Source organism: Hemiscyllium ocellatum, chromosome 5 (assembly GCF_020745735.1).
Source record: "Hemiscyllium ocellatum isolate sHemOce1 chromosome 5, sHemOce1.pat.X.cur, whole genome shotgun sequence".
Lineage (NCBI taxonomy): Eukaryota > Metazoa > Chordata > Chondrichthyes > Orectolobiformes > Hemiscylliidae > Hemiscyllium > Hemiscyllium ocellatum.
Window position 1 is genome coordinate 82,529,656 of NC_083405.1, and position 17,581 is coordinate 82,547,236.

The 17,581-nt window shown below is 42.0% G+C and overlaps 1 protein-coding gene across 2 annotated transcripts; it reads right to left on the reverse strand.

Annotated features, from left to right (window-relative positions):
* Nucleotides 1-2,096: 2,096 nt before the first annotated feature.
* gatad1 (GATA zinc finger domain containing 1) lies at nucleotides 2,097-10,157 on the reverse strand. Of its 2 annotated transcripts, XM_060825526.1 has the most exons (5): nucleotides 9,849-10,157; nucleotides 7,933-8,058; nucleotides 7,203-7,262; nucleotides 5,478-5,661; nucleotides 2,098-2,615 (listed from the first exon to the last, which is right to left on the reverse strand). In XM_060825526.1, exons 1-5 carry the CDS (start codon nucleotides 10,056-10,058, stop codon nucleotides 2,425-2,427), a joined length of 771 nt encoding a protein of 256 aa, XP_060681509.1. In that variant the 5' UTR covers nucleotides 10,059-10,157; the 3' UTR covers nucleotides 2,098-2,424. The 2 variants fall into 2 exon arrangements, with proteins under 2 accessions (XP_060681511.1, XP_060681509.1); XM_060825528.1 differs by lacking the exon at nucleotides 7,203-7,262 and having other exon boundaries at nucleotides 2,097-2,615.
* Between the last annotated feature and the right edge of the window lie 7,424 nt (nucleotides 10,158-17,581).

Consider the following 17,581-nt stretch of genomic DNA (forward strand, 5'->3'; position numbering starts at 1 on the left):
TCAGCCAGCAACTTTTATTGACAGCTCCCTTATTCTGATTTACACTTCCTCTAGATCCATGTTTTGTTTCTTTACTTGTCCCAAACCCATCCTCTTTTTGCCTCACACCACCACCCCTTCTGTTAATCTCTCTTGCACTGCAATTATCTCAGAACTTTTTGTTTTTTCTTCCCCTTTCCTGAATTCGTTACACCTTTAACTTCTTCCAGTTCTGACAATAGGTCAGCAACCTTAAATGTTATTGCTGCTTCTCTCATAACAGATACTGTGTGATTTCAGCATTTTCTGTTGCATTTCTAACATATAGCTTCTACAATATTTTCTTTTCCCAATTTTATGTATCCAGTTCTATCAGAGAATCACCTGCAATGGTTTTGCTTCCTCTTCCTTCACCATTACCACGCATAAACCTAATCTTGGCCCCCTCCTGTTTTTCATTTACATTCTGCTCCTCAGTTACAGCAAACTGAGTGAATTCTCACTACCTCATGCCACTTACCAACCAACTGAAGCATTCAGAGAAAGACGATTTAAGCAACATACTGGCCAGCAGCAGGAGTCATAATAATCATATCAACAGAAGAACCTGGGATAAAAGACTACTGAACTGATTTCCAGTTTTATTCCTCTCTGCCTATAATCTATTTAACCCTATCTGTGTCTATGTGTTTAAGGTAGTGGAGAGGGGATTTATTAGGGGATTAGAATTTGAATTAACAAAATTATATGCTGATGTTTTATAACTGTTTACAGTAGTTCGAGTCTAACTACTCGCAATGAACTGATTATTTTCAGGACAGAAACCTACTCCGTGCTTTCTTTTCAAACTAAATCTGAAAATCAGATAAATTGGTGAATCTTGCATACTGTATAAAATCTTTAACTTTTGTGATGATTTCAAGAACAGTGGGGCTCTATTTCCTGTGCTCTACCCAGTAAAAATTGTACAGAGGGTGTAAGACCTGCCAGCCCCTGCTCAGCTGAACACAGACAGTGAGGAATTGTCAGCCTTTTCACAGACATTGCACACAAGTGGGATGAGAATGAACCAGTCTGTCTCAGGTCTTTGTACTGACATACATGGCCATTGAAAGTGTAGCTCCTTGACTGGAGTATTAAATGCAGAATGCACTCAAGAGCATGTTTGCCCCGGACTGAGGATGGGCCTGTTTATTTGCTCAGCTTAACCAACACTGTGGGAAATGTCACTTCGTCTTTCCGAACTCAAGTGCTACAAAGTGTATGCCAGCTCTTGGTTAGCAAGGAATTCTTGGTGGACCACAAAATGGAAGCGGGGTCTCTACTCAAAGCGCTTCTATCTCTGAACGCCGGTCTCCATCCCACTCATTCAGAAACCCACATGTTAAACTCACTTAAATAGTACATTTGTATTTTAACTAATTGCTGCTGCTATGGCAACACAGTGGAGAAGAATTGGGCATGGTTGTGAAAATAGTCAGAGCAGTCATCGTTTACTCTAAATTCAGATTTTTTTATACCCTTACCAAGACAAAGCACACAGTGCATTTTTTTTTCAGCTTCTCCAGAGTGAAGAGCTATAATCATGTTCAATGTCATCAGGTTTTAAAAACTTCTGGAATTAAACCCCAATTTTGGTTTCTACAATTGTCAACTCCACCTTTTCCTCCTCTTAATTTTATTTAATTTTGCCAAGGCAATATAGCCTTGAAAAATAGATGCCATACAAATAAATGTGCATACATCAAAAGTACACAGGAACAATACAAAATTACCTTTCATTAAACTAATAATCCTCTTGCCCCATCACAGCATACACAGAAAACATTAAGTTTTATAAAAATATAATCTTAAAGTTAACAAAATCTCACACCTGAAAAACTACAATGTCCTATTTGGAATTTACATGTCAAGTCTGATCAAGAAAACAGAAAACAGAAAACACAGAAAATAATATACTTAGAGAAATTCTAAGTCTTCTCCAATTATAGTAATTTCTAACTAGTTAAAAGTACATGCAACCATTTAATATGCAATAAGTGTTTTATTTTTAATGTACAAAGTTAGATTCCTATTTCCATCAACCACAAATCTGTTTATTGCAAAATTGATAATTGACGAACGTGAATCTAAATGTGGCACAATGAGCAGTTCCATACAAAATACTTCGTAACATACAAATACTGTACTTAAATTGATAAAGGTAACCAAAGCTTTGCAAAATTTACAGACACGTCAAAAATAGATCTTGCCATATTAATTCAAGTATGTCAAGACTTTAAACTGAATTGTTGGAGTTCATAAACCTCATGCTAATATAGTTTTGAATGTTTAAAATTGCATGAACACTGAAAACATGTTAAAACAGTGAGCCTTTTAATCAGGCTAAGATTCAGCTATATTGCACAAATGCAAACTTATTTTAAGAAAGCTTTAACACCTTGGCTATAAACTGTTTCCTATTGATTCCTTCACCGTTATTGCAGGGGTTGGTCCAACACGGGTCCAGATATACCCTTTCTCAGGTTTGGTTGGAATAACTGGAAAAGGAGTCGATCTTGATTTGAAGTATTCTGAAGGTGCATGGCAAATAAATTCAAAATGCTCCATTTTTCTTGGCAGGTCCTCCTCTGGCCCTGAAGTTAAAGGAAAATTTTGTAATAAAATTTAAAAATATAACTATCACTAGTATTGAACACATCAATTGCAAATGGTTCACTAGTGAGGGTCAAAGCAATTCTTAAAACATTCATTTTGTGATCTGTTACATCTTAAAACTGCTGATTCATAATAGGATACACTTGTTACAATATGCCACACAGCAGCTTTCGAAGTGAAAGGTGCAAGGATAGTTGGTGCTGAACATACTGCTGATGTAAAACAATTATGTTGCAATGCCAATAAACTGTCCTTTTATTGCATCCATCGTGGATTAGTTGAGGAATAGAATTGCAGTGTCAGTGGAGGATTAATATCAAGAGTTCTACCATGTTAGAGGTGATGTCACACGTTTGTGCAGCATGATAATTACTGTTTATGGCTGCAGTATTTTGCTCACTTAGCTTTTGAACTACCACCCGACTGAAAGCCATTCTTCTCACAGTGCTCAGATATCAAGCTATCACTCCTCAAATCCACACAGCTGTAATTCACGAACATTTCCGTTGCATCAAGACTAGTAGATTGACAGAAAGAATTAACATTGGGTTAGATCCATTGTGTGTTTAGCATCTGGGGCCATCAGTTTTGAATCTTTCATCTGAAACCACAGTATCCTGTCAGAAAGAGGTTTGAGAAATCCTAGCAGCAATCCAGTGTTGGTAAACTATTCCACTGAGGAATTGCATTCAAGCTTCTTGAGTATCTGTAATGGCCAGACATTCAGTTTCCAGTAAAGTCCCTTGGAGAGTGATCAGATGGAGGAATGTGGCTTACCTATTCTCAATTAAAAGCAAAACACTGCAAATATGGAAATCTGAAATAAAATAAGTGCTGGAGAAACTCAGTGAGCCTGGCAGCATCGTGGAGAGAAAAGCTACGTTAACACATCAAGTGCAATATGCCTTCTTCTGAGGAAGACTGATATTGGATAAGAAATATTAACTCTGCTTTTCTCTTCACAGATGCTGCCAAGTTCACTGAGCTTCTCCAGCACTTCCTATGTTTCGTAACCTTTTCTCATGGAGCCAGTGAAAATGGCCTTGTCGCTATTTTGCTATTCCTGATTTGTTACATTCATCCATCAGCAATTAAACTGGTATTTTCTGGATCAGACAATTTAATAAACAGTACACACACCATCTTTTACTAGACTGCTGTCAGAAAAATTTACATATTAAACAACCAGTTACTGATACTAACTTTTCTATTGGGTTTCGTTTCATTTGAAAGGAATAAAAAACCTACAGCAATTATTTTCTGGTATGAAAGACCAAGTGGCTAATTTATTCCTAGAGCTTTACGAATGTTGCTTTCCCAGGCTAGCTTGGATCAGCTGTGATGTAATATTCTCTCCCTGTGCAAAAAGATCTGAATTCACACTATATTTTTAACCACAATAAGAGCAAAATACTGCAGATGCTGGAGACCTGAAATAAAAACAAGTGCTGGTGAAACTCAGCAGGTCAGGCAGCATCTATGGACAGAGAAACGAAGTTATTGTTGAGAGTTCAATATGACTTTTCTTCAGAACTGAAGAAAGTAGTGTTTCATCATTTTCTTTTAGTTATTTGTTACAGTAAAAGTTCTAAAACATGAAATTGTGTTGGGTTATTTCAGTTACCATTTAAAAGTTTGAATTTTTCTAAATGTGACAGGTCTCTGTGGGGATTATAACACAAAGGTCTGCCTTATTGCTGATTGTTCATATGTTACTTTTAAACAAGAATCACAGATAGTCTTGAAAGGTAATTGCTACAAGCCGCATTAGAAACAATGCTTAGCTGACAGAAAGTGATATTCTTCCAACAGCTTTGAGAAGACTTGTGAATAGATTAAAAAGGGATGAAATGCCTCTAGAATATTTCACAAAGAAATCTCATTATGTAGTTTACAGAATTGCCCATTAAACATATTCAGTCATAGCAGTATTATATTGACAAAGTGGAAAAGATATTTCCTCTCATGGCAGAATCTAGAACTAAAGACTCATTTTTTAAAAAAGAATTACGAGCACAATTCGTGTAAATGTTCATTTCAGAAAGTACCAGGTAGTTTGTGTTAGCCGACTGCAGCCAAGTTGATGAAAGGGGCATAAAAGTTAGGCTCAGTGCTTGGGGAAAAACTGACTAATGCCAAAAGCCTAACATGGATATCAGATAAAGACAGCATCAGAAACAAACACAGAATGCTGGACAAACTCAGCAGGCCTGGCAGCACCTGTGAAGAGAGAAGACACAAGCCTGCAGAAGATAGGATCAGACTTTGGGGATTATATTCTAGTCAATGAATTTTTGCTGACATTCACCAAAGTTCACATGTGATGGTCTCTTTATAACATGCTGAAGGATTAATAATGTCTTCAGAGTAAGAAGGTGATAGCTTTAGGAGACTGTGTTGTTAAAATGGGGGGGAAAAGAAAGTAAGTAACAGTCTGAATCAGAAAAAAACAATAAAGAGTATAAAGGGCAAATGTACTGCCACTAGTATGAATAACACCTCAAGTAAGTAAACAGGAAACTGCAACAGTCACTGGTAATATAATCCAATAAGTGCACAATTTTGGATTCACATCCCTGTAACCATAAAGTGCATTTAAAACTTAAATAAGTCCACCTAAATTCATTTAGAATTTATCTACGTTCAAGTTGGATTTCTGAAAGGTCAAGAAAGCAGGCAGTGAAGCACCTGAACCTCTAAAACGTTCTGCAGCTTGCTGAGTCAAAACTGAGGCCTTCTTTAGAAATGTTCTGAATGAACAACATTGCAGTACCACATTATTTTAGTTATGTGATCTAACACATACATTTTAATACAGATATAAACAACTTAATATGTACCAAGTATATAAGTTGCTGCATCAAACTGATCTTTGGAGCTTGCCTGAGTTGGGATAAGCCACGTAATCACTGCACTCTTTTCACAGTATTGATCTTGCACAAATCCTCTGATCTGAGCATAGTAAACCTTTTCATCATCTTCATCCGCAACAGAGACTATATCTCCAATTTGGTAGTATATACCCTAAAACACATTGAAAAAGTATAAATCTTTTATGTAAAATAGACAAACTCTTAAAACTTCTGAAAATCCTAGTCAATAGTGAATCAGTAGGTAAATGCACTGGGTAGTCACATATTCCAAATAGGTTCTGGTCACTTGTGTGTGCTGTATCTGCTAGTGCTGCAACATTAGCATGAAAATTGGACTCAGTGCCACAAAGAGGTTGTGGGGTGGGACATCAAGCATAGGATACTCTTCTTTCACACCAGTCAACAACAACTGTTTGAAAATGCACTCATGAGAAACATGGTCAATTTGGTCATGAAGTTATTTAGTGATCAAACTGTACAATACAAGACAACAGCTTACATGTAAAGACTGAATGGTTAACATCTGTCAACCTACAAAGTGCAAAAGAAATACGGAACAAACATTTGGTGGATGTGGGGCAGAATTGCACTCCAAATATGATTAGATGGACGCATTCTTTTATGAGGGTAAATTGATAAGAAAAAGTCATGCTCAAGGAATCGGGGAATTATAGTTTCTGAAGGATTCACTTATGAAATTTGTTACAACTCAATTTAACCAAAAACTCAAAAGATTAGAGTAATAAGCTGCTGACAACCATATCGTTGCACATATATAAAATTTATAAGTACAAAGTTTGACAAGATGATAGCATTTTGGATTACATCTTTAAGGCAAACTGGAACAGGTTGTGTGTTCTTAAAATGAACCTATCACACTTAACGTCTAAGAACAAAAGCAGAAGCAGATGTTCCTGATAATGCAGACTTTGAGCAGAGACAGAGATGGAGAGATAAGGAACAATAGCTACTGTGACAGATTGCTGGGAAAGCTAATCCACTGTTTTAAAACAAAAGTCATAGCTATTTAAGGATACTGAAAGACTTGCCCAGTGATAGAAGAAGAAATCGCTAAAGTAGGTCCTGTTACTGAAAATCATTGAAGAACTGAGAAACAGGACTGTCAACGGATGCTGGGCATTACAATTTGGCAAAACCGGGAGACTTGGAAGCTTTAGACTTTAGAACGTTTCCCAAAAAAAACTACAAGTTTGCAGAAAATGTGCACCATTACATGTAGACAGCGAAGAGTTTGTTAAAGTCTTAAAACTTGAAATGTTCTCATGTGAAAGTCAGGAATTGGATATTCAAATATCTTTTTATAAGTTATCAATATCTGTGGGGATCATAATGTATCATTCGTACGTACCCCTATATTTACCCCTACCTAACACTACGGGCAATTTAGCATGGCCAATTCACCTGACCCGCACATCTTTGGAGTGTGGGAGGAAATCGGAGCACCCAGAGGAAACCCACGCAGACACGAGGAGAACGTGCAAACTCCACACAGTCAGTTGCCTGAGTCGGGAATTGAACCCGGGTCTCAGGCGCTGTGAGGCAGCAGTGCTAACCACTGTGCCACCGTGCCGCCCATTATTGCTCAGGCAAGTTAAAATTTTTTTAAAAGAATTTGTGGTAGTGGATTTTTCCTATGTAGAGAAACAAAACTGCACTCTGAAAAGTACTTACCCCATAGAAAATAGATTCACTTGTGATTATCGTAGACACAGATTTTGGTGCTTTAATTGGCTGCAAAATATCACAATCTCATTTTATGAAAATTCAGACTATTCCAAACATTCAAAATACTACTTAACATTATTCCATGAGCAAATGATCACAATGATTTGCAAGCTGAGCCTACTTTCAATCATCAAACCATGACCTAGATTTGTCGTGTTAAGCATATCAGTATTATAGAAAATTCAGCAAACAGTCTCCTGTTACAATTCTGATAACCAATAGGTCCCTTATTAAATGCCAATGTTAACATGCTCCAATTCAAAACAGAAATATTCATCTTCATAAAGCAGTATTGAGCTGTCATAGCATAGGGCCAAAATTTTAGTTATGCATTGCAAAGAAATTAATTCTGCAAGCTTTATTTAAAAGGTAACATAAGATAGTCCTCCATACACATCCTGATCCTTTTAAGTTCTAATCTTAATAAGGGATCCATTACTTACCAAAATGCAAAAAAAAATTCCCATCAGCAATTCAGGGTGATGATTTACTTTAAAGAACAAAAATAAGGCATCAACAATTAATGAATCTGCTATACAAGATACGTCATCAGAAAAATTGAAAAATTATTTAATGGACAATACCATAATGTTGACTGCCCTATTTATTGAAGAAATGTCTTCTTCCCTTCCCCACCTAATCTTAAATATACAAAAGTTTTTGCAAATTGTCTTACATTTTTTAATTTGAATATATGTCTGCGTCCCTTTCCTTTAGTTGAAACCTTCTTTTCAGCAGGAGGCATGGACCTATATTTTGTGTTCCGTAACCTTGCAGACCGCCTATGAATTTCTTGCTTTGCCTGTCAGAATATAAAACAAACAAAAACACTACCATTATTAGCAAAAAGTTTGTAGTTATTCTATTATTATTGATGAACAAGGAAGAGTAGGCCATTTAGCCCCTTGAGATTGTTCCTTTATTCAATATGATTATGCTTGATTCAATTGTAACCTCAAATCTACAATCTCGCTTACCCCGTATGCATTATGGAATAGTATTACTCCAACAGAGTAATGAACACAGCCCAGTACGATGAATAAATCTGTGAAGTAAAAAGAATACCCGTGTTCATTTACTGAAAAGGACAAATCTTAGCCTGAGTTCATCTGTTGCTATTGAATGAGAGCATGTCATTCATCTCATTAGCTATTTAAAACTCTGTTTGTGTTTCTTCAATTTGATAAAGTTTTTTTGCTGAAACTGCTTCATGAATGACACCAAAATACAAGATGGCTTTAAAAAGGAAACTAAATGGGGCATCCATAGGAGGTTTAGCTAAAACTATACAAGACATTAGTCAGACCAAAGCTGAAATACTGTGAATAGTTTTGGGCCTCTTACTTGGGACTAACAGATCAACCATGATCTCAATTAATGCAGGAGACTCTATGGACCGAATGGCCTACTTCAGGTATATCTTCTGGCAGGTCCAGCCACATTACCACAGGACAGAGATCCCTCAATTGGCTAAGCTCACAGAAGTTCCCAACTTTAACTTCTAGTTGGTATTGAATCAACTTGAACAGAAAGTGGAATACAAGAACAACTGAAGCCTGCAAAGACTGAATGAGGAATGTGTTCAATATTTTAGATTGGGAAATCTACGTGGATGCTTGCTAAGAGCCAATTAAACATCTAACACGTCTCATGAAAAAATACAAAACTACAATGTTAATCTTGTTATTCCTTGTGCAGATGCTGTCAGGTCTACTAAAATACTTCCAGCATTTTTTTTACATTAACTATCATATCTTGAATATCAATAAATTGCCAGTGAACACTGACCATTAAGACACAGGAATTTCAACAGCATTTGAGAATCACATTGTTCATCCCTGTCCCCATTTGCTCATGAAAGACAAACATTTCAGTTTGGATTAAGCTATGACATGTCTTTAAACATGTTATTAAAATGTTTTCACGCTCTGTTCTATTCACAGCAGAAACGGTGACTCCCTAATCCGGATATCACTCCCAATCCCCCTCCTCTACAGTTAGCTCTGCGCCCGTGGAAAAGCAACATTCTCTGTCCACCGAAATAGTCAAAGCCTTCTTTGGGCTGTTGGGCAACGGAGGGGCTCGAGGGTATTATTATTTTCCAAAAAGGCAATTTATTTAAAAGGTAACATAAGATAGTCCTCCATACACATCCTGATCCTTTTAAGTTCTAATCTTAATAAGGGATCCATTACTTACCAGAATGCAAAAAAAATTCCCATCAGCAATTCAGGGTGGTGATTTACTTTAAAGAACAAAAATAAGGCATCAACAATTAATGAATCTGCTATACAAGATACGTCATCAGAAAAATTATTTAATGGACAATACCATAATGTTGACTGCCCTATTTATTGAAGAAATGTCTTCTCCCCTTCCCCACCTAATCTTAAATATACAAAAGATATGAGCTTTGTTCATTTACACTGTGCACCTCTGACAGCGCCCCTTTCAGAATCGTGAAAGTTTTAATCAGATTTATTTGACTTAAATGGTGATAAAACTCTCAGGCTGGTGGCCTAGCCCTCCCTCTGGACAGGATTTGGAAGCAGCTCACAGTGGCCTTCCCCCTCGGGCTCCTCCCAGCCTCACCTGTTTGCCACCTCCGCCTCCTCCTCCGCCGTTGCTCTGCTGAGCAGCCGGTGCTGAGCCGGGCCCCGCGGTCAGGCCTGAAACACAGCCGGCTCCGGGGCTCTTGCCAGCGCAGTTATTACAGACGATCTCACCCTGACTGCTCTTCCTCCACATGGCCGAGGAATTGGCCTTGCACACGCTGCAGGACGGCTTCAAACCCAGCGGCATCTTCTCCGTGTCTCCCACAACAGCCCACTCAACCCACCCAGAAAATAAACCCAATCAACCGCGGCCCCAACCTGCAACTCACAGCCTTCCCACCCAAGATACAGCGGTGGGAGGACTCAGTGACCCGAACCACCCCCACCTAGCGGTGGGAGGACTCAGTGACCAGAACCGCCCCACCTAGCGGTGGGAGGACTCAGTGACCTGAACCACCCCCACCTAGCGGTGGGAGGACCCAGTGACCTGAACCACCCCCACCTAGCGGTGGGAGGACTCAGTGACCTGAACCTCCCCACCTAGCGGTGGGAGGACTCAGTGACCAGCACCGCCCCACCTAGCGGTGGGAGGACTCAGTGACCAGAACCGCCCCACCTAGCGGTGGGAGGACTCAGTGACCTGAACCTCCCCACCTAGCGGTAGGAGGACTCAGTGACCTGAACCTCCCCACCTAGCGGTGGGAGGACTCAGTGACCAGCACCGCCCCACCTAGCGGTGGGAGGACCCAGTGACCTGAACCGCCCCACCTCAAGGTGGGAGGACCCAGTGACCTTAACAGCCCCAACTAGCGTTGGGAGGACCGAGTGACCATGCGGGAGGACCATCTCCCTGTGCCAAGCCCCCACCGACAGGTGGCAGGACCGGGATACAGCGTCCTCAACGGCTGAAGGAGCGCGATCCCGCGCGAATGGAAATCCGGGTAGTGGCGGCCCCTTGTGTCGAGAGCGCGGTAAAACAATGAGAATGACGGAATTGTTCCAGCGCGAATAATTGGGCCCGTTGTACCTGCCCCGGCTGTTCACATCAGCATCTTAGTTTAGTGCCAAATACCTGATTTTCACACATAACCTTCACAAAGTATTTCTATCCAAATAATCATTGAGTACCTTCTTGAATGGGTTAATTAAACATTGCCTGGCTGTACATTCCAAACCTGAACTGTCGATTGTTGCATGTCTTTTAATCCAACAATAAAATGGTTCACCCTCGATGATTCCCCCACTGACACCTGATCCACCCCATTTCCAAGAACCAGGACCAACAAACCACCCTTTCTTCTTGCACTGGACATGGACTCCTGTCAGAATGTCTCCTGAGCACACTGAAGAAACAACTGCCCCTTACATTAACAGATTGCCAGCAGATATTTGGTTAATTGAAGTCCCTCATGAATAACAACTCCATAATGTTGACATTTCTGTAATTTCCCTGTAGATTTGCTCCTCTACCTCCTTTCCACTAGTTAGTGATCGACAGATTACTCTGTGCACTGTAATTGTGTTTTATTCCTGAGTTGTAGTCAAATTTATCTGTCTTTGAAGTTTCCGAGACATCCTCTTTCTCCAGCTTTAATGCCCTCCTGAACCAATATTGCTACTCTTTATCCTTCCTTTACTTTGTTGCCTGGACAAGTTACATGCAGGAATATTTAACACAGTCCTGCCATTCCTCGAGCCAGTTCTCTGTTAGCACCACAAGATCGTATTTCCTCTCACCGATCTGCATCTGTAACTCCTCAATATTTTTTAAAACTATACTCCATAATTTACAAGCATGTACACTAACTTTGTTTTAAACTTTATTTCCTTCTCCTCACTCTGGCTTCACTTCAAAACTTGTTATTTTCTATGCTAATGCCCACTGAATCCTCAAGTATGAGAAAGTGAGGACTGCAGATCCTGGAAATCAGAGTCAAAGTGTGGTGCTGGAAAAGCACAGCTAGTCAGGCCACACCTGAGAAACAGGAAAATCAACATTTCGGGCAGAAGCCTTTCATCATTCCTGCTCCTCAGATGCTGCCTGACCAGCTGTGCTTTTCCAGCACAGTATTTTGTAAACCATAGTATTCTCCTCAATTTTCTCTTGGGTCCCACACCCTTGCCAAGTTAGTTTAAAATCCTCCCAAGCATGAGCAAAACAACCACAAGGAACTCAGCTCCAGTTTGTACAGGTGCCATCTTCCTCAGAGCCAATCCCAGCAATCGAAAGGCTTTTCTCCTGCGTCATCTTTCCAGCTACAGAGTCCACCATATCCACCTTTTTCAAAATTTTTCAATTACTACGTATATGTCCCCACTAGAGAAAGAGCTAAACTTAACCTTCTCTTGGGAAATAAGGCAGGCAACTAGCTGAGGTGTTAGTGGGGGAGCACTTCAGGACCAATGACCAGAATTCTATTAGTTTTAAAATAGTTATAGAAAAAGATAGGTCTGGTCCCAAAGTTCTATTTTGATGGAGCAATAGACAGAAACTTTTTAAAGAGCAGGGAAATCAAAGTTTTGAGCAAAAGTCCATCATCAGGAATAGAGGCAGGAAGCCTCCAGGGTGGAGAGATAAATGGGGTGTGGCTGGGGAGAAGGTAGCAAAGATTACAATAGGTGAATGGGGGTGGGGATGGAGGTGATAGGTCAGAGAAGAGGGTGGAGCGGATAGGTGGGAAGGAAGATTGGCAGGTAGGACAGGTCATGGGGACAGTGCTGAGCTGGAAGTTTGGAACTGAGGTAAAGTGGGGGGGGGGGGCGGAAGGGGAAATTAGGAAACTGGTGAAGTCCACATTGATGCCCTGGGGTTGAAGTGTTCCGAGGCGGAAGATGAGGCATTCTTCTTCCAGGCGTCGGGTGGTGAGGGAGCAGCGGTGGAGGAGGCCCAGGACCTGCATGTCCTCAGCAGAGTGGGAGGGGGAATTGAAATAGGCCACGGCGGTGGTGGGATTGATTGGTGTGGGTGTCCTGGAGATGTTCCCTAAAGCGCTCTGCGAGGAGGCGTCCAGTCTCCCCAGTGTAGAGGAGACAGCATCGGGAGCAATGGATATAATAAATGACATTGGTGGATGTGCAGGTGAAACTTTGATGGATGCGAAGATTCCTTTGGGGCCTTGGATGGTGGTGAGGGAGAAGGTGTGGGCACAGGTTTGTCATTTATTGTATGCGTTGCTCCTGATGCGGTCTCCTCTACATTGGGGAGACTGGACGCCTCCTCGCAGAGCATTTCAGGGAACATCACCGGGACACCCACACCAATCAACCCCACCACCCCGTGGCCCAACATTTCAACTCATCCTCCCACTCTGCTGAAGACATGCAGGTCCTGGGTTTCCTCCACTGCCGCTCCCTCACCACTCAATGTCTGGAGGAAGAACGCCTCATCTTCCGCCTCGGAACACTTCAACCCCAGGGCATCAATGTGGACTTCATCAGTTTCCTAATTTCCCCTTCTCCCACCTCACCCCAGTTCCAACCTTCCAGCTCAGCACTGTCCTCATGACCTGTCCTACCTGCCAATCTCCCTTCCCTCCTATCCGCTCCACCCTCTGACCTATTACCTCCATCCCCACCCCCATTCATGTATTGTACTCTTTGCTACCTTCTCTCCAGCCCCATCCCTCCCCCCATTTATCTCTCCACTCTGGAGGCTTCCTGCCTCCATTCCTGATGAAGAGCTTTTGCCCGAAACATCAATTTTCTTGCTCCTCGGATGCTGCCCGACCTGCAGTGCTTTTCCAGCACCACTCTGATATAAACTCTGGTTTCCAGCATCTGCAGTCCTCACTTTTGCCTAGAAACTTTCAAAAGTTGGTTGAGGGAGTCTGTTTACATGTAAAGGACCGTCTGGCAAGTGGAAGGCTTTCAAGAGAGATAATGAGAGTTCAGGACCAGGATGTTCCAGTTCGAGTGAAGGACAAGGCTGACAGGAGCAGGAAGCACTGGATGACTAGAGATTTTGAGGCACTAATCAGGTCCATGCAGCTGGGACCAAATGGATCTGTTGAGTATAGGTGATAGAGGAGTACACATAAGAGGGAAATCAGAAGGGCAAAAAAAGGGACACAAGGTAAATTTGGCCCATAGGGTAAAACAGAATCCAAAGAGATCCTACAAACGTATGAAGGGCAAAAGAGTAACTAGGGAGAGAATAGGGACCCTTAAAGATCAACATGGCCATCTATGTGTGGAAGCACAGATGGGTGAGATCCCCAACTAGTATTCCTCATCAGTATTTACCATGGAGAAAGATATTACTTGGGGAAGTAAATAGTAATGTTTCGAAGAGAATGTGCTGGAGATCTTGAAACACAATCCCCAGGACCTGATCAAGTGTGTCCTAGGACATTGTGGGAAGCGAGGGAAGAAACCGAGGGCCAGTCCCTGGTGGAAATATTTGCATCAACAGCCCCAGGTGAGGTGGTGGAACGTTGGAGGGCGGCTAATGTTGTATCATTATTTAAGAAAGGCTGCAAGGAAATGTGTTGGAACTGCAGACTGGTGAGCCTCACATCAGTGGTGGGTTGCAACTTGGGAGATAGTGAGGACTGCAGATAAGAGTCAATAAAATGTGGAGCTGGAAAAAGGACAGCAGGTCAAGCAGCAGAGGAGCAGAGGAGTTGACATTTCGGGCAGGACCCTTCAGTAGTGGGTAAGTTGTTGGAGAGGATTCTGACAGACAGGATCTCCATACATTTGGAAAGGCAAGGACTGATTAAAGATAGTCAGCATGGCTTTGTGTGTGGGAAATCATGTCTCACAAACTTGATTGAATTTTGAAGAGGTGACCAAGAAGGTAGATGAGGGCAGTACGATAGAACATCATCATTGGCCCTTTCTAAACTCCACGTAGACAAAGTTCCACAAGGTAGACTGATTTGATTGATTTGTTGCCATGTGTACTGAAGTACAATGAAAAGTTTTGTTTATGAGCAGTACAGGCAGATTGTGGTAAGTCATAGAGTCATAGAAATGTACAGCATGGAAACAGACCCTTCTGTCCAATTTGTCCATGTCGACCAGATATCCCAACCCAATCTAGTCCCACCTAGAGTCATATAGAGATGTACAGCATGGAAACAGACCTTTTGGTCCAACCTGTCTACGCCGACCAGATATCCCAACCCAATCTAATCTCCCTGCCAGCACCCGGCCCATATCCCTCCAAACCCTTCCTATTCATATACCCGTCCAAATGCAATTGAACCAGCCTCCACCACTTCTTCTGGCAGTTCATTCCATACACGTACCACCCTCTGTGTGAAAACATCTTTCCGATAGGAAGGAGACCAGAATTGCAAGCAATATTCCAACAGTGGCCTAACTGTACAGTCCCAACATGACCTCCCAACTCCTGTACTCAATAGTCTGACCAATAAACAACAGCATACCAAAAACCTTCTTCACTATCCAATCTACCTGTGACTCCACTTTCAAGGAGCTATGAACCTGCATTCCAAGGTCTCTTTGTTCAGCAACACTCCCTCGGACCTTAGCATTAAGTGTATAAGTCCTGCTAAGATTTGTTTTCCCAAAATGCAGCAGCTCACATTTATCTGAATTAAACTCCATCTGCCACTTCTCAGCCCATTGGCCCATCTGATCAAGATCCTGTTGTAATCTGAGGTAACCCTCTTCGCTGTCCGCTACACCTCTAATTTTGGTGTCATCTGCAAACTTACTAACTGTACCTCTGATGCTCACAAACAAATCATTGATAAAAATTATAAAAGGTAGAGGACCCAGCACCAATCCTTGTGGCATTGCACTGGTCACAGGCCTCCAGTCTGAAAAACAACCCTTCACCACCACCCTCTGTCTTCTACCTTTGAGCCAGTTCTGTATCCAAATGGTTAGTTCTCCCTGTATTCTGTGAGATCTAACCTTGCTAATCAGTCTCCCATGGGGAATCTTGTCGAATGCCTTACTGAAGTCCATATAGATCACATCTACTGCTCTGCTCTCATCAATCCTCGTTTGTTACTTCTTCAAAAAACTCAATCAAGTTTGTGAGACATGATTTCCCACGCACAAAGCCATGTTGACTATCCCTAATCAGTCCTTGCCTTTCCAAATACATGTACATCCTGTCCCTCAGGATTCCCTCCAACAACTTGCCCACCATTGACATCAGGCTCACTGGTCTATAGTTCCCTGGCTTGTCCTTACCACCCTTTTTAAACAGTGGCACCACGTTAGCCAACCTCCAGTCTTCCAGCATCTCAGCTGTGACTATCGATGATACAAATATTTCAGCAAGAGGCCCAGCAATCACTTCTCTAACTTCCCACAGAGTTCTAGAGTACACCTGATCAGGTCCTGGGGACCTTCCAGCACCCAGCCCATATCCCTCCAAATCCTTCCTATTCATATACCCGTCCAAATGCCTCTTAAATGTTGGAATCGTACCAGCCTCCACCACTTCCTCTGACAGCTCATTCCATACATGTACCACCCTCTGTGAGAAAAAGCTGCCCCTTAGGTCTCTTTTATATCGTCCCCCTCTCACCCTAAATCTAGGCCCACTAGTCTAGACTCCCCCAACCCAGGGAAAAGACTTTGGCTATTTATCCTATCCATGCCACTTTGACGCTCCAGGGAAAACAGCCCCAGCCTATTCAAGCTCTCCCTATAGCTCAAATCTTCCAACCCTGGCAACATTCTTGTAAATCTTTTCTGAACCCTTTCAAGTTTCACAACATCTTTCCGATAGAAAGGAGATCAGAATTGCACACAATATTCCATCAGTGGCCTACTAAGTAAGGATGTATCGATCAAAAAGACTTAGATGCATACAGATTACATTGAACAGGGTCTAGATTAGAGTGGTGCTGGAAAAGCACAGCAGTTCAGGCAGCATCTGAGGAACAGTAAAATCAATGTTTTAGGCAAAAGCCCTTCATCAGGAATACAGGCAGAAGGGTGGAGAGATAATTGAGAGGAGAGTGGGAGTGGGTAGAAAGTAGCATAAAGTACAATAGGTGAGTGGGGGAGGGGATGAAGGTGATAGGTGGGGGGGAGGGGTGAGTGGATAGGTGGAAAAGATGATAGGCAGGTCAGAGAGGTCATGGGGACAGTGCTGAGCTGGAAGTTTGGAACTAGGGTGAGGTGGGGGAAGGGGAAATGAGGAAACTGTTGAAGTCCACATTGATGCCCTGGGGTTTAAGTGTTCTGAGGTGGAAGATGAGGCGTTCTTCCTCCAGGCATCTGGTGGAAAGAGAATGGCAGTGAAGGAGGCCCAGGACCTCCATGTCCTCAGCAGAGTGGGAGGGGGAGTTGAAATGTTGGGCCACAGGGCGGTGTGGTTGATTGGTGTGGGTGTCCCAGAGATGTTCGCTAAAGCTCTCTGCTAGTAGGCGTACAGTCTCCCCAATTTAGAGGAGACCGCATCGGGAGCAATGGATACAATAAATGGTATTGCGGGATATGCAGGTAAAACTTTGACAGGGCATGCACTATGCAGGATCCTCATTAGCAAGATCAGCATTACTTGAGGCTAGAGAATCTGATGATCAGTCTAACAATGGCCAGAAAGAAGCTGTTCTTGAACTTGCTGGTGCATGTGTTTAAGCTTCTGTATCTTCTGCCTGATGGAAGAGGTTGTAGATCATTACCTGGGTGCAATGGATCTTCGTTGATGTTGGCAATCTTTCCAGGGCAGCCAGCCATGATAGTAAGATGACATCACACGGGATCCAGGGAGAGATAGCCAATTGTATAAAAAATTGGCTTGATGGTAGGAGACAGAAGGTTGTGGTAGAAGGTTGT

What these genes read in the sequence shown, in the direction of transcription:
- gatad1 (XM_060825526.1), bottom strand. Translation starts at nt 10,058, where the DNA reads ATGCCGCTGGGTTTGAAGCCGTCCTGCAGCGTGTGCAAGGCCAATTCC. An exon ending in ATATATTCAAATTAAAAAAT is followed by an intron (nt 7,263 to 7,932) that starts GTAAGACAATTT and finishes GATATTTTGCAG; the next exon opens with CCAATTAAAGCACCAAAATC. An exon ending in TGCAGCAACTTATATACTTG is followed by an intron (nt 2,616 to 5,477) that starts GTACATATTAAG and finishes CTTTAACTTCAG; the next exon opens with GGCCAGAGGAGGACCTGCCA.